The sequence below is a fragment of the Nerophis ophidion genome, linkage group LG01 (assembly GCF_033978795.1).
Source record: "Nerophis ophidion isolate RoL-2023_Sa linkage group LG01, RoL_Noph_v1.0, whole genome shotgun sequence".
In the NCBI taxonomy this organism is placed as follows: Eukaryota; Metazoa; Chordata; class Actinopteri; order Syngnathiformes; family Syngnathidae; genus Nerophis; species Nerophis ophidion.
In genome coordinates this window covers 16,861,477-16,877,991 of record NC_084611.1, presented here as the reverse complement: position 1 = coordinate 16,877,991, position 16,515 = coordinate 16,861,477, and the positions used below count along the sequence as shown (strand labels likewise).

General features: G+C 40.5%; 1 protein-coding gene across 3 annotated transcripts in view; it reads left to right on the top strand.

The window, feature by feature from the left end:
* Positions 1-1,009: 1,009 nt before the first annotated feature.
* Positions 1,010-16,515, top strand: part of arsk (arylsulfatase family, member K) — a 48,841-nt gene continuing 33,335 nt past the window's right edge. For all 3 annotated transcript variants that reach the window (XM_061897480.1, XM_061897470.1, XM_061897460.1), the window contains exons 1-5: positions 1,010-1,215; positions 6,033-6,162; positions 10,563-10,722; positions 14,785-15,067; positions 15,137-15,308. In XM_061897480.1, coding sequence (XP_061753464.1) covers positions 1,111-1,215; positions 6,033-6,162; positions 10,563-10,722; positions 14,785-15,067; positions 15,137-15,308 — 850 coding nt within the window. In that variant the 5' untranslated portion in view covers positions 1,010-1,110. The remainder of the gene's footprint in view (positions 1,216-6,032; positions 6,163-10,562; positions 10,723-14,784; positions 15,068-15,136; positions 15,309-16,515) is intronic.

The following is a 16,515-nucleotide window of genomic DNA, read 5'->3' as shown; positions in this document are numbered from 1 at the left end:
CATAAATCCGACAAAATTTTTTTTTTAGGTCAGCGTATGTTTTTTGTCATTGAATTTCATTTCAAATGAATTGGAGTAAAAAAAATAACAACAACGATTGGTTTATTTATATTTTATTTGGAAACATACATATATTCCTAAACAACTTGTCATTGCGCTTAAAATAAATGACGAGGCAAAAAAAACCAAACACGTTTTTCTAATTATAATTTTGTAAAAAAAAATCACCAGTTTGCAGAAACGAAAAACGAGGACATTTTTTTCTGATATTATTTTGACACCGATTTTTAAAGACAACGAGGGAATTTAAGAACTACACTACCCAGCATGCAACAGTAGGGACGAGCTGAGGTGGGACTCGGGATCGCGTTGATTGTTGTTGTATGTATGCCTGCAGCTAGAATGTTGTTATGGGCACGCTGTGAGTTAACGTTGAAAAGTCAGCAAACACGCTTCGTCTGCATTTGTTACAATTGGCCAGACAACACAGTAACATCATGATCACCCTTCCTTTATGAGGCAGTCCGCGGGGTTGTTTTTAAAAAGTAACTTCCGGTTCCGGTGTTGGAAAATTTAATAAAAAAATCTGTTTTACGGTCAAGTTTTTCATTTCTGCTGACTAGTGATATTCATTTATGTTATGTGAAAAACAAAATTAGATTAAAAACGTTTTTTTTCCCCAAGATTTTATATTTCCGCAGCTTTGTTTTTAAAAATTAACTTCCGGTTTCGGTGTCAGAAAATAAAATATAAAAAATCTGTTTTTGGTCAGGTTTTTCATTTCTGTTGACTAGTAATATTAATTTCTGTTATTTGAAAAATAAAATTTGATTGAAAAAGTTTTGTCTTTGTTCTAAGGATTTTGTATTTCAATCCTAAAAATAAATTAAATGGCGAAAATCTCCACTGACCTATTACATGAATTATTGTCTATTTTCTTACATTAAATATTTGTGTACACACTTGCATTTTTATAGTGGAAAAAAGTTCGCTGCACGGAAGTTACCTCTTTTAATTTGAAAGTATCACCCGGATACTTTTTAGTTTAGTAAAAGCTACAGTAGCTCATTTTGCACGGTTTTATTTATTTTTTTAATCTGAAGTATTAGCATGACTTTAATATTGATTATCATTTACGTGTTTCAAATGTTTGGTGGATGTTTTTGTCATAACGTCACACGACCGAACATCGTGATGGTGATGTCTGACGCCTTTGTAAGTACAACCACTTAAATCAACATTATAATGGCTGCATCAGCCAAACAGTGTGGTTATCATATACAGTCTTGGTCAAAAGTTTACATACACGTGTAAAGAACATACCGTATTTCCTTGAATTGCCGCCTGGGCGCTAATTAATTTAAAACCTCTTATCATTCCTGCGCTTACCAAAGGCATGCGGTAAAAGTAAGCATGCGCTAATTATTTTCAAACCTCTTCTCACTCCGGCACTTACCAAAGGTATGCAGTCAAAATTTGAGTGTGATATAAGTTTGGACCTTAAATCCTACTGAATAGCTCGTAATCTTCTTCCCTTTATGCGATTTCAAATTACCGGTTTTGAAATCAGCCTCCTCCATTTTGAAAATGACGATAGGGGAAGTGTCACTCGTGGAGTCACGAGTTTTACCAGGTGGTAATACTAAGCATGCGTTAATTATTATGGGAAACGAGTAATTCAAGGCAGGGGCATACTATATGCCCTGTGGCAATTCAAGGAAATGGCTGTCTTGAGTTTCCAATAATTTCTACTACTCTTATATTTTTGTGATAGAGTGATTGGAGCACATACTTGTTGGTCACAAAAAACATTTATGAAGTTTAGTTCTTGTATGAATTTATTATGGGTCTACTGAAAATGTGACCAAATCTGCTGGGTCAAAAGTATACATACATACATCAACATACAATATCCATTTTTTGTGATTCAGAAAAGTTACAATCAAATCAAATGAGCTTCATGGCACGGCCTCTTAACTTCATGTGAGTGATTATGATTGACGACACCTGTTGTTTCTCTGAGCCCATTTAAATAGGACTCATGTGTTGTAGTCATGAGACTCGGATACAAACCCCACAATGGGAAAGTCAAAGGAACTCGGCACAGATCTAAAAAAAACGAACCATTGACTTGAACAGGGAAAGTCACTTGGGGTCATTTCAGAGCGCCTTAAGGTCCCAAGAGCAACTGTGCAGACAAGTGTTCGTAAGCATAAAGTGCATGGCACAGTTTTGTCACTGCCATGATCAGGAAGAAAATGCAAGCTATCCCCTGCTGCTGAGAGAAAATAGGTCAGGATGATCAAGAGTTTTGATTGATTGATTGAAACTTTTATTAGTATATTGCACAGGACAGTACATATTCCGCACAATTGACCACAAAACGGTAACACCTGAATAAGTTTTTCAACTTTTTTAAGTCGGGGTTCACGTAAATCAATTCACTGTCAACCGAGAATCACCAAAAAGCCGGTCTGCAATGAATTGAAAACTTCTGCAACACAGGTGTCAGTGTCCATAGACCAGCATGTTTTTCATCGCCATGGACTGAGAGGCTACCGTGCAAGTAGGAAGCCGCTGCTTAGAAGCGACACCTTAACACCTCTAAAGGCCTTAGTGGCCACATGCGTGGACAGCACCTTTTAGCTTTTATTTCCAAAATTGTGTACACTACTGAATTGGGGTCTTATGGCCGCTTATGTGGACTCCCAAGCGCTGGAACGACCTACCCCTGAGTGTTACACAACCCTCCTCTCTTCCTGTTTTTAAATCTCTCTTAAAAACATACTTTTATTCTTTGGCTTTCAACACTGAGTGATATCCATCCTGCAATGGCGCCCCATTATACACCTGCTGTGAACCTGTTTTTATGTTTTATTTATTTATTTTTTTATCATGTTCTGTTTGTGTTGTGTTGTTTGCCCGGTCCTCGTATTATCTTTTAACCTGCCCATTGTACAGCACTTTGGCTACCCCTGTGGTAAATTTTAAATGTGCTTTATAAATAAAGTTGATTTGATTTGATTTGACTTATACTGCCATTGGTGCTGTCAGAAGAGTATAACATACAATGGAATTTGGGGAAAAAAAGTGTAAAAATAAGAATTAGCATGTCACTAAACATGAAGTACACGTTTGTGCACATATGGACTAAGTACATCATATAAAAATATGATTCTTGGTTTTTTATTTTATCCATCCATCCATTTTCTACCGCTTATTCCCTTTTGGGGTCGCGGGGGGCGCTGGCGCCTATCTCAGCTACAATCTGGCGGAAGGCGGGGTACAACCTGGACAAGTCGCCACCTCATCGCAGGGCCAACACAGATAGACAGACAACATTCACACTCACATTCACACACTAGGGACCATTTAGTGTTGCCAATCAACCTATCCCCAGGTGCATGTCTTTGGAAGTAGGGTCTAATAAGCCCAAACAGCAAAGGGAATTAAAAAAAAAAGCATGTAAACATTGTTTGGGCCTTAAGAGTTTAAAAGACTCATCTAAAGTTTGCTGCTGATCACATGGACAAAGACAAGACCTTCTGGAGGAAAGTTATGTGGTCAGATGAAACAAAAATTAAGCTGTTTGGCGACAATACCCAAGCAATATGTTTGGTGGAGCAAAGGTGAGGCCTTTAATCCAGTGGTCCCCAACCTTTTTGTAGCTGCGGACCGGTCAACGCTCAATAATTTGTCCCGCAGCCCGGGACAATTTTATTATTATTATTTTTTTTCCTTTGTCATGAAAAAGGGAGTTTTTTTTTGGGTTGGTGCACTAATTGTAAGCGTACCTTGTGTTTTTTTATGTTGTTTTAATTTAAAAAAAAAAAAAAAAAAAAAGAAAAAAAAAAAAAATATATATATATATATATATATATATATATATATATATATTAATTAAAAAATAATAACAATTAATAAAAAATTCTTCTGCGGCCCGGTACTGTCACGCCAAATTTCTTCCCCCCTACAAAAACCTTCCCCCCGGAAGACATTTGGCGTGCCAGCCCCTTTAATGCCTGAAGGACCCCAATGAGGGCGTGATAATACCAAGTTATATGACTCTTAAGGATTACAGATACAAAATTAGCGAAGCAAAAATAGCTTGAAATGTTAGCATGCTGGAATGCAAATTTTTTTTTTTTCATACCGTTATTTTTTACCAATGACAATCAGCCAATTATAATGCTTTTAAAACAGGCGGCTGTGTGGGCTGCTTTAAGCAAGTGATATATGACTTTTAAGGGTTACAGCTGCAAAATTAGCGAAGCAAAAATAGCTTGAAAGGTTAGCATGCTGGAATGCTAATATTTTTTTCTTTACCGTTATTTTTCACCAATGACAATCAGCCTATTATAATGCTTTTAAAACAGGCAGCTGTGTGGGCTGCTTTAAGGTCCTTTCACCCTCATTGGGGTCCTTCAGGCATTAGAGGGTCTGTCACGCTAAATGTCCTCCAGGGGGAAGGTTTTTGTAGGGGGGAAGAAATTTGGCGTGACAGCACCAATTGATCCGTGGCCCGGTACCACTGCTTTAATCCCAGGAACATCCATCCTACCGTCAAGCATGGTGGTAGTAGTATACTGCTCTGGGCCTATTTTGCTGCCAATGGAACTAGTGCTTTAAATGGGACAATGAAAAAGGAGGATTACCTCCAAATTCTTCAGGACAACCTAAAATCATCAGCACGGAAGTTGGGTCTTGGGCACAGTTTGGTGTTCCACCAGGACAATGACACCAGACACACTTCAAAAGTGGTAAAGGAATGGCTAAATCAGGCTAGAATTAAGGTTTTACAATTGCCTTCCCAAAGTCTTGACTTAAACGTGTGGACAATGCTGAAGAAACAAGTGCATGTCAGAAAACCAACACATTTAGCTGAACTACACCAATTTTGTCAAAACAATTGGTTAAAAATCTTCAGCTCTCACTGGATCAGTTTGCAGCAGAGTGTGAAGCGACCGGAATGAGAATCAGCACCTCCAAGTCCGAGTCCATGGTTCTCGCCCGGAAAAGGGTGGAGTGCCATCTCCGGGTTGGGGAGGAGACCCTGCCCTAAGTGGAGGAGTTCAAGTACCTAGGAGTCTTGTTCACGAGTGAGGGAAGAGTGGATCGTGAGATCGACAGGCGGATCGGTGCGGCGTCTTCAGTAATGCGGACGTTGTACCGATCCGTTGTGGTGAAGAAGGAGCTGAGCCGGAAGGCAAAGCTCTCAATTTACCGGTCGATCTACGTTCCCATCCTCACCTATGGTCATGAGCTTTGGGTCATGACCGAAAGGATAAGATCACGGGTACAAGCGGCCGAAATGAGTTTCCTCCGCCGTGTGGCGGGGCTCTCCCTTAGAGATAGGGTGAGAAGCTCTGCCATCCGGGAGGAACTCAAAGTAAAGCCGCTGCTCCTTCACATCGAGAGGAGCCAGATGAGGTGGTTCGGGCATCTGGTCAGGATGCCACCCGAACGCCTCCCTAGGGAGGTGTTTAGGGCACGTCCAACCGGTAGGAGGCCACGGGGAAGACCCAGGACACGTTGGGAAGACTATGTCTCCCGGCTGGCCTGGGAACGCCTCGGGATCCCCCGGGAAGAGCTAGACGAAGTGGCTGGGGAGAGGGAAGTCTGGGTTTCCCTGCTTAGGCTGTTGCCCCCGCGACCCAACCTCGGATAAGCGGAAGAAGATGGATGGAAGATGCAATTGGTTAAAAATTCAAGCAGAAGCTTGTGGATGGCTACCAAAAGCGCCTTATTGCAGGGAAACTCACCAAGGGACATGTAAGCAAATACTAACATTGCTGTATGTATACTTTTGACCCAGCAGATTTGGTCACATTTTCAGTAGACCCATAATAAATTCATAAAAAAAAAAAACTTTATGCATTTTTTTTGTGACCAACAAGTATGTGCTCCAATCACAAAAAAATAAGAGCTGTAGAAATGATTGGAAACTCAAGACAGCCATGACATTATGTTCTTTACACGTGTATGTAAACTTTTGACCACGACTGTAAATGTATGTGTATTTTTTTTTACAGGACGGACGGTTAACGTTTGATCCTGGCAGTAAAGTTGTGCACTTGCCTTACATAAACTACCTGAGAGAGCTGGGCAGCACCTTCTTAAACGCATACAGCAACTCACCTATCTGCTGCCCCTCCAGAGCAGGTAAACATAAACATAGACTTTTATTATTATTCTTTTTTTTATGGGCCTTTTTCTTCCAATTTATTCCTAGAGGCTATTTATTTTTTAGGAACCAAACATTACCGTGTTTTTTTTTTATAAACATTGTCTATTTAAAAGTTTACTACGCCCACATTTCTCAACCGATTCAATCCGTTCCTAAGTTAAAATTTTCCGAACGAATGTGAGTCAATTGCTAAATTTTAACGTTAGCATACAACCCTTTTTTTGCACCTTGGAGTCAAATATGTTAATACTTGACACATGATAACCTATATCATGCTAGCTTTTTTAGTAAATGTTGTAGGTATACGCCAGAGAGTCAGAATTTTTAGTACTTTACACGTGTTAGCTGTTTACATGCTGACGTTAGCATGCTTTTTTTAAACGTTAATTTTGAAGGTATACGCCTGAATGTGATATATGTTGGTATCTGATGCAAACTAGCTGTCAGTATGCTAACTGTAGCATGCTAGCTTTTTAAGTTAATTTGCAGAAAAATGCCTCAGAGTCATATATTTTGTTACTTGACACATGTTAGCTGTTTAAATGCTAATGTTGTCATGCTAGCGTTTTTTTTTTTTAGTTAATTTTGCAGGTCCGTATATTTTAGTACTTGATCCATGTTAACTGTTAGTATGCTAACTGTAGCATGCTAGCTTTTTAAGTTAATTTGCAGAAAAATGCCTCAGAGTCATATATTTTGTTACTTGACACATGTTAGCTGCTTAAATGCTAATGTTGTCATGCTAGCGTTTTTTTTTTAGTTAATTTTGCAGGGCCATATATTTTAGTACTTGACCCATGTTAACTGTTAGTATGCTAAAGTTAGCATGCAAACTTTTTTTTTGTTAATTTTGCAGATATACGCTTCGGTGTCATACATTTTAGTACTTGATGCTTTCTACCTATCAGCATGCTAACTGTAGCATCTTAGCTTCTTAAGTTAAATTTGCAGGTAGTCATATACAGGTGAAACTTTTTTTTGTTTATTCTAGCAATTTGATTTTACAAACCCCGTTTCCATGAGTTGGGAAATTATGTTGTATGAAAATATAAATGGAATACAATGATTTGCAAATCATTTTTGACCCGTATTCAGTTGAATATGCTACAGAGACAACATATTTGATGTTCAAACTGATAAACATTTTATTTTTTTGCAAATAATCACTTTAGAATTTGATGCCAGCAACACGTGACAAAGAAGTTGGGAAAAGTGTCAATAAATACTAATTAAGTTGAGGAATGCTCATCAAACACTTATTTTGGAACATCCCACAGGTGTGCAGGCTAATTGGGAACAGGTGGGTGCCATGATTGGGTATAAAAGCAGCTTCCATGAAATGCTAAGTAATTCACAAACAAGGATGGGGTGAGGGTCACCACTTTGTAAGCAAATTGTCGAACAGTTTTAGAACAACATTTCTCAACGAGCTATTGCAAGGAATTTAGGGATTTTACCATCTACGGTCCGTAAAATCATCAAAAGGTTCAGAGAATCTGGAGAAATCACTGCACGTAAGCGATGATATTACGGACCTTTGGTCCCTGAAGTGGTACTGCATCAAAAACTGACATAAGTGTGTAAAGGATATCACCAAATGGGCTCAGGAACACTTCATAAAACGACTGTCAGTAACTACAGTTGGTCGCTACATCTGTAAGTGCAAGTTAAAACTCTACTATGCAAAGCGAAAGCCATTTATCAACAACACCCAGGAACGCCGCCGGCTTTGCTGGGCCCGAGCTCATCTAAGATGGACTGATGCAAAGTGGAAAAGTGTTCTGTGGTCTGACGAGTCCACATTTCCAATTATATTTGGAAACTGTGGACGTGGTGTCCTCCAGAACAAAGAGGAAAATGACCATCCGGATTGTTATAGGCGCAAAGTTCAAAAGCCAGCATCTGTGATGGTATGGAGGTGTATTAGTGCCCAAGGCATGGGAAACTTACACATCTGTGAAGGGACCATTAATGCTGAATGGTCCATACAGGTTTTGGAGCAACATATGTTGTCATCCAAGCAACGTTATCATGGACGCCCCTGCTTATTTCAGCAAAACAATGCCAAGCCACGTGTTACAACAGCGTGGCTTCGTAGTAAAAGAGTGCGGGTACTTTCTTGGCCAGCCTGCAGTCCAGACCTGTCTCCCATCGAAAATGTGTGGCGCATTATGAAGCGTAAAATACCACTGTTGAACAACTTAAGCTGTACATCAAGCAAGAATGGTAAAGAATTCCATTTTCAAAGCTTCAACAATTAGTTTCCTCAGTTCCCAAATGTTTATTGTGTTGTTAAAAGACAATGTGATGTAACACAGTGGTGAACATGCCCTTTCCCAACTACTTTGGCACGTGTTGCAGCCGTTCATTTCTAAGTCAGTTATTATTTGCAAAAAAAAATAAAGTTAATGAGTTTGAACATCAAATATCTTGTCTTTGTAGTGCATTCAACTGAATATGGGTTGAAAAGGATTTGCAAATCATTGTATTCCGTTTATATTTACATCTAACACAATTTCCCAACTCATATGGAAACGGGGTTTGTACATTGTAAAACCAACATATGGCATATGTTCATAACATGCAAGGTAAGAGAATTCAAGCCTTCTTTTGGTATCATTTTGATTATTATGGCTTACAGCTAATGCATAAGTTTATATCACATTTTAGTTTGCATTTGAAGCTGGATTCCTGAACTAAATGGAGTTTTGCATGATATTGCAATTTTTTTTTAGTTATACCTGTATTTTAGCTGTTGCCATACTAATGTTGGCATGTTAGCTTATTACGAAAGTCAATTTTGCAGGTATACGCCGCAGTCATAGATTTTCAGTATTTGACACATGTTAGCTGTTAGCATGCTAACATTAGCATTCTAGCTTTTTGAGGTAATTTGGTAGGTGTACGCCTCAGAGTCATACATGTTGTTATTAGTTGTCGTTTACGTTAGCATGCGTCAAGTAAAATATTTGACTTGAACGACATGCAAAATTAGCAAAAAATTAACATGTTTGCTTAGTTTTTTAGCTTATTTTGTATGTCTACACTTCAGAGTCACATATTTTGGTACTTGACGCATGCTAGCTTTTAGGCTGATTTGGCAAGTATGCAACAAAGAGACATATACGCTATATTGTCAAAAGTATTTGCCCACCCATCCAAATGATGAGAATCAGGTGTCCTAATCACTTGGCTCGGCCACAGAAGTATCATATCAAGCACTTAAGCATGGCGACTGTTTCTACAAACATTTGTGAAAGAGTGGGCCGCTTTCAGTGATTTCTAGCGTGGAACTGTCATAGGATGCCACCAGTGCAACAAATCCAGTCGTGAAATTTCCTCGATCTTAAATATTCCAAAGTCAACTGTCATTATAAGAAAATGGAAGAGTTTGGGAACAACAGCAACTCAGCCACCAAGTGGTAGGCCACGTAAACTGACAGAGAGGTGTCAGCGGATGCTGAAGCGCATAGTGCGAAGAATTTCTGCACAGTTGCTACAGAGCTCCAAACTTCATGTGACCTTCCAATTAGCCCACCTACAGTACGCGAGAGCTTCATGGAATGGGTTTCCATGGCCGAGCAGCTGCATCTGAGCCATATATCACCAAGTCCAACGCAAAGCGTGGGATGTAGTGGTCGAAAGCACATCGCCATTGCACTCTACAGCAGTGGAGACGCCTTCTCTGGAGTGATGAATCACACTTTTCCATCTGGCAATTTGATGGACGAGTCTGGGTTTAGAGGTTGCCAGGAGAACGGTACATTTGGGTCTTTGAATGCTCCAGGATACCAAAACATTTTGGACAGTTCCATGCTCCCAACCTTGTGGGAACAGTTTCCTCTTCCAACATGACTGTGCACAATACAAGGTCTATAAAAACATGGATGACAGAGTCTGGTGTGGATGAACTTGACTGGCCTGCACAGAGTCCTGACCTGAACCCGATAAAACACCTTTGGGATGAATTAGAACAGAGATTTAGAGCCAGGCCTTCTCGACCAACATCAGTGTGTTACCTCGCCAACACGCTTTTGTAAAATTCCTATAAACACACTCCGCAACCTTGTGGACAGCCTTCCCAGAAGAGTTAAAGGTGTAATAGCTGCAAAAGGTGAACCCACATCATATTGAAACCTGTGGGTTAGGATTCAGATGGCACTTCAAAGTTCATATGTGAGTCAAGGCAGGTGGCCAAATACTCTTGGCAAAATAGGGTTACTTTTGTTACTTGACACTATCTGGCTCGCGTGCTAACGGCCTGTTTGGCTTCAGGCTTGTCAGCATCCACACGCAATGTGTACGAAGATGCCTTTTCTGGTGGAACATCTTAATGGTAATTGTATTGTAAACTAAATGCTCGCCTGTGTGCTAGCCATGTGGAGCGGCCAGTTTGTTCACCTGACCCAGGCGTGGAACAATTACAAGTGCCTTGATGCCAATGCAAGCACGTGGATGGACCGGCTGGAGAAGAGTGGCTATCTTACCAAGATGCTGGGCAAGCTTGACTACACTTCAGGGCAACACTCTCTCAGGTGACGCCATGTTTATTGTGGTCTTGTTAGCCATTTGCAAGAAATTCAATCATTCAATCAGTGACGTGCTGTCAGGGGAGGCAAGTGAGGCACTGCCTCACCTGCCATCAGGTGGCTTAACCATGAGATGTTCCAAAATGAAGTAATAAATAATATTTCTCTTTTGGTTTATGCTTTCTATGTGATTTTGGTGTGGTTCCTGTATATTTTGATAATTTTGATGGTCAAAATCGCGGAAATTCAATGTTTCCTGATCAAAACAATGCAGCAGACGAGAAGTGAGGCAGACACAGGCGGTGCCTCCACGGCTACACACAGTGTGTATTGGGTATGTGCGTGCGAGGGGGTGCATGCTTGTTGCTACGGGGATAAGGCAGGTCATGAGGCAGCAAGTACCTCTGCCTCAAGGTAGGGGGCGATATACTGTCAACTTGCAGTTCTCTGACTCGCCACACTGGGAGAAGTGGGGGCGCTCAAGCTAGGAGACACAGGTCTCCAGCAGAAGCCAGAATTTTTTCTTTTCTTTTTTTTTAACTTTATTTATAACAAACATTGGCATTTTTATTAGAGTAAGCCATCGTTTGTGGGTGTTTTCTGTCAGATGCAAAAATATTGTTTAATTTCTTGGAATGAACTTGAATGAAATGAATGTGTCTGCCAATATGGAGGATTATATACTGTATCCAAGATGTAATACTTCTCTAAACTGGACTTTAAGACAAAATGAATGTGGTCATACAAAGTATGTTTTCATGGAGGATAGCTATTGCTGCTTCAGATCCAAATACAGAAAGGTAAAATACACTCACAATACTTGATTTTTTTTTTTTTATTAAAAGCAAATTGGACCAAAAAGTATTTATTAACAACTTTATCAAATACTTTTTGGACCCATTTATCATACCATAATATCATTATTGTAACATTTTTATGAAAGGGACTAACTCCCTTTTTTTCCCTGTAACTCTAATGTGCAACCTAAATCAACAATAACTAGAGCTAACTAATATGAATTTAAGTAAAAAAGGAAAAAAAGTATGTATGCCTCACCTGGTGTTTAGTTCACCGCACGTCACTGCATTCAATCTTCTTAATAACACTCAGTGTGGATGGACACTTGTCTCAGCAGTTTTTATTAAAGATGGGATTTATGCCTCTTTGACCTTGAGGAGCCGCTCAAAAGACTCGCTCGTTATTGTCCATTTCCATCCATTTTCTCCCGCTTATTCCCTTTTGGCGTCACGGGGGGTGCTGGCGCCTATCTCAGCTTCAATCGGGCAGAAGGCGGGGTACACCCTGGACAAGTCGCCACCTCATCACAGGGCCAACACAGATAGACCAACAACATTCACACTGACATTCACACACTACGGCCAATTTAGTGTTGCCAACTTGTAGTTTGTTTTATTAATGTAATTTTTTTAATTATTTTTTTATCAAAGACACAATCACACTTTATCAGTTATACATTAAGATTTAGGTCAAAATAATCAAATTTACTCAAATATTTTATTGGTAGGAATTATTCTGAGATATTGGCTGCAATTAGAAATAAAAAACACATAATAAATAATAATGAAATGCATTAATGATATAAATAAAATTACAATAAAAATTAGGACATAATAAAAATGTGATTACAAAATTGTACTACTGTCGTGTGTGTGTGTACTCTCTCTCTCTCTCTCTGTGTATATATTAATGTGTGTGTGTTTGCGTGTATTTATGTGTGTTTGTATATTTGTGTGTGTATATATATATATTCATATATATGGTACACACACAATACAGTAGTATAATTTTGTAATCACATTTTTATTCAATCAATCAATCAATCAATGTTTACTTATATAGCCCTAAATCACTAGTGTCTCAAAGGGCTGCACAAACCACCACGACATCCTCGGTAGGCCCACATAAGGGCAAGGAAAACTCACACCCAGTGGGACATTGGTGACAATAATGACCCAGTGGGACGTCGGTGACAATGATGACTATGAGAACCTTAGAGAGGAGGAAAGCAATGGATGTCGAGCGGGTCTAACATGATACTGTGAAAGTTCAATCCACAATGGATACAACACAGTCGCGAGAGTCCAGTCCAAAGAGGATCCAAGACACAGCAGTGAGAGTCCCGTTCACAGCGGAGCCAGCAGGAAACCATCCCAAGCGTAGGCGGACCAGCAGCGCAGAGATGTCCCCAGCCGATACACAGGCGAGCAGTACAAGAGATGTCCCCAGCCGATACACAGGCGAGCAGTACATGGCCACCGGATCGGACCGGACCCCATCCACACGGGAGAGTGGGACATAGAAGAAAAAGAAAAGAAACGGCAGATCAACTGGTCTAAAAAGGGAGTCTATTTAAAGGCTAGAGTATACAAATGAGTTTTAAGATGAGACTTAAATGCTTCTACTGAGGTGGCATCGCGAACTGTTACCGGGAGGGTATTATGTCCTAATTTTTATTGTAGTTTTATTCATACTATTAATGCCTTTCATTTTTATTTATTATGTTTTTTTGTAATTACAGCCTATATCTCAGAATAATTCCTACCAATTAAATATTTGAGTAAATTTGATTATTTTGATCTGCATCTTATTGTATAACCAATAGTAGTGATTGTTTCCTTGATTAAAAAAAAAAATATATATATATATATACACAGTATATATACATATATATATATATATATATATATATACACACACACCCAGACATCCATTTTCTACCGCTTGTCCCTTTTGGGGTTGCGGGGGGCGCTTGAGCCTATCTTAGCTGCATTCGGACAGAAGGCGGAGTACACTATGGACAAGTCGCCACCTCACCACAGGGCCAACACAGATAGACGGACAACATTCACACACTAGGGCCAATTTAGTGTTGCCAATCAACTTATCCCCAGGTGCATGTCTTTGGAGGTGGGAGGAAGCCGAAGTACCCGGAGGGAACCCACGCAGTCACGGGGAGAACATGCAAACTCCACACAGAAAGATCCCGAGCGCAGGATTGAACCCAGGACTACTCAGGACCTTTGGTATTGTGATGCACATGCACTAACCTGGTCCACCTTGCTGCCCATATACATATATATTTGAAATTTCAAATTTACGCTCCTTACTACAGGGAGTTGGTTCTCAGAGGTCACTTAAAAGAGACATTTAAAAGAGTCGATTTGTTCGCAAAGGTCACATCCCTAGTATTACTTCAGGGGTAGGGAACCTATGGCTCTAGAACCAGATGTGGCTCTTTTGATGACTGCATCTGGCTCTAGGATAAATCTGAGCTGACATTGCGTAACACGATAAGTAATGAATAATTCCACTTGTAATCACAGTGTTAAAAATAACGCTCAAAATATAAAAAAATTCTCATGCATTTTGAATCCATCCATCCGTTTTCTACCGCACCTGTTCAAGAAGTTGCATTAATGGTAAGAAGTTATGTATTTATTATTGGTTAGTGTGAGGCTTGCCCTCCTGGGGGTTCTTCAGACCACCAAGCACCGACATGAGAGCCTGTTTCAGGGTTACAATATTGTTTTATTTTTCAATAAGTCTCTCAGTTGCTTCCTAGCAATTGTCTTTTCCTCTTTCGTTCTCGCTCGCGCTCTGGCTCCAGCCCCAACCCCGTCTCTCCTCCTGGCTGCTGCTTATAAGAGAGCGACAGGTGATTAGATAACAAGGCAAAAGCGGGCCATTTACGAATCTGTCGCTGATTTCGAGGCCGATCCTGGCAAAACCCTGCTTCGCTGCAGGCCCGCAGGCTACGCCCCCTCCACAGTTAGCTTCAGAATAACAATGTTATTACAAAGATTAAGAGACCTATTATACTCTAGAAATGTTGGTCTTACTTAAAAATGCACACGTTTAGTTGTGTTCAGTGTTGAATTTTTTTTTATATGGCTCTTATGGAAATACATTTTAAAATATTTGGATTCTTGGCTCTCTCAGCCAAAAAGGTTCCCGACCCCTGTATGACTTGAACACCATGTTATTGTATCAGCATGATGCAGAGCAGTTCTTCCGACCACCATCATCAGCGTACATTTTACATTACAGCAATCGCATCGAAGCCTGGACCCGGGATGTCCCCTTCTTGCTGCGCCAAGAGGGCCGACCAGTCACACAACTTGTTGGGAACGCGTCAACAGTGAGAGTAAATACTGTCGACTGGAAAAACACGGACTTGACCACACAGTGGATCCACCAGAAGGCAGCATCCTCACACCAGCCTTTCGCTCTCTACCTGGGCCTTAATTTACCTCACACCTACAAGACTGACTCCTTGGGACCCACGGCCGGAGGATCTACCTTCCGCTCATCTCCCTTTTGGCTAAAAAAGGCAGGCACTGTCAATCTCCCCTTTCCAAAATGTCTTCCTTCCCGCTTCATTCTTCTTTCATGTTCCCAGGTTCGTTCTGATTTCGTCTCCGTACCCACCTGGCTGCCCATGGCTGCCATGCACCCTGTGGACTACTACTCCACCTTCACCAAAAACTGCAGCGGGGACTTCACCGAGGAGGAAGTCCGAAGAATCCGGGCCTTCTACTATGCCATGTGCGCTGAAGCGGACGCCATGTTGGGTTGGTTGACAGCACTTAAAGGGAAACTGCACATTTTGGGGGAATTTTGCCCATCATTCACAATCCTTATGTGAAACAAGAACACGTACCGTATTCTCCGGACTATATAAATTTTATATATACTGCATTTCCTTGAATAGCCGCCTACCTTGTATTACTGCCGGGTATAACTCACTCCTCAAATTAATAAGCACATGCTTACTTTTACCGCCGGGTCAAGTTTGTGACGTCACGAGTGGCGCTTCCCCTGACGTCTTGTTTTTTTCAAAATTGTGGAGGAGTTTTTATTTTGCTTTTGCTATGTGTAAACCAGGGGTCTTGTTCCACACCCATACAGATTACACTAATGGTTGTGATATAAAACAACTTTAACACTCTTAATAATATGCGCCACACTCTGTGAACCCTCACCAAACACATTTCTGGAGAACATTGGCTCTGTAACACATTATAAACGCAACATAACACTTACCCAGAATGCAATGCATCCACAACTCCTGGCTACACCATACACCCGCTGGCACCACACCCCGGTTGAGGTGGGCGGGGTTGGGGGCGCGTGTATGATATACCAGTAGCCAAGAGTCACGGATGCACGGCATTATGGGTAATACCGATACTGCGTTTATAATGTGCCACAGAGCCAATGCTCTCCAGAAATGTGTTTGGTGTGGGTTCACAGAGTGTGGCGCATACTAGTAAGAGTTTTAAAGTTGTTTATATCACAAACATCAGTTTAAAAGGTCTGGCGGTTGACCAAGTATGAATTGCAATCTCGTACGAGAAGCAGCGATATGCATGCGTCCGGCCGGCAAGCAGAGAGCATGGTGTAAAAGTGGACGCGATGTCATGTTGTAGAGCAGTGGTCCCCAACCACCGGGCCGCGGAAGCAGAATAATTTTTTTTTTTTTTTTTTTTTATCACACTCAATTTTTTACTGCATGCCAATGGTAAGCGCAGGGGTGTGAAGAGGTTTTAAAATTGTAAGCGCCTGCTTGCTTTTACCGCATGCTTTGAATAAGTGCAGGAGTGAGAAGAGGGTTTAAAATAATTAGCGCCCTGGCGGCTAGTCAAGGAAATACGGTATTACATTTTTTAAGAAAAAATATTTTCCATATATTAGCCGCATATATATACACGTTGTGAAATGAGTTATTTACTAAGAAAAATGTTGTAAATGTTTTTTTACATACCTTAATTGTTTCCA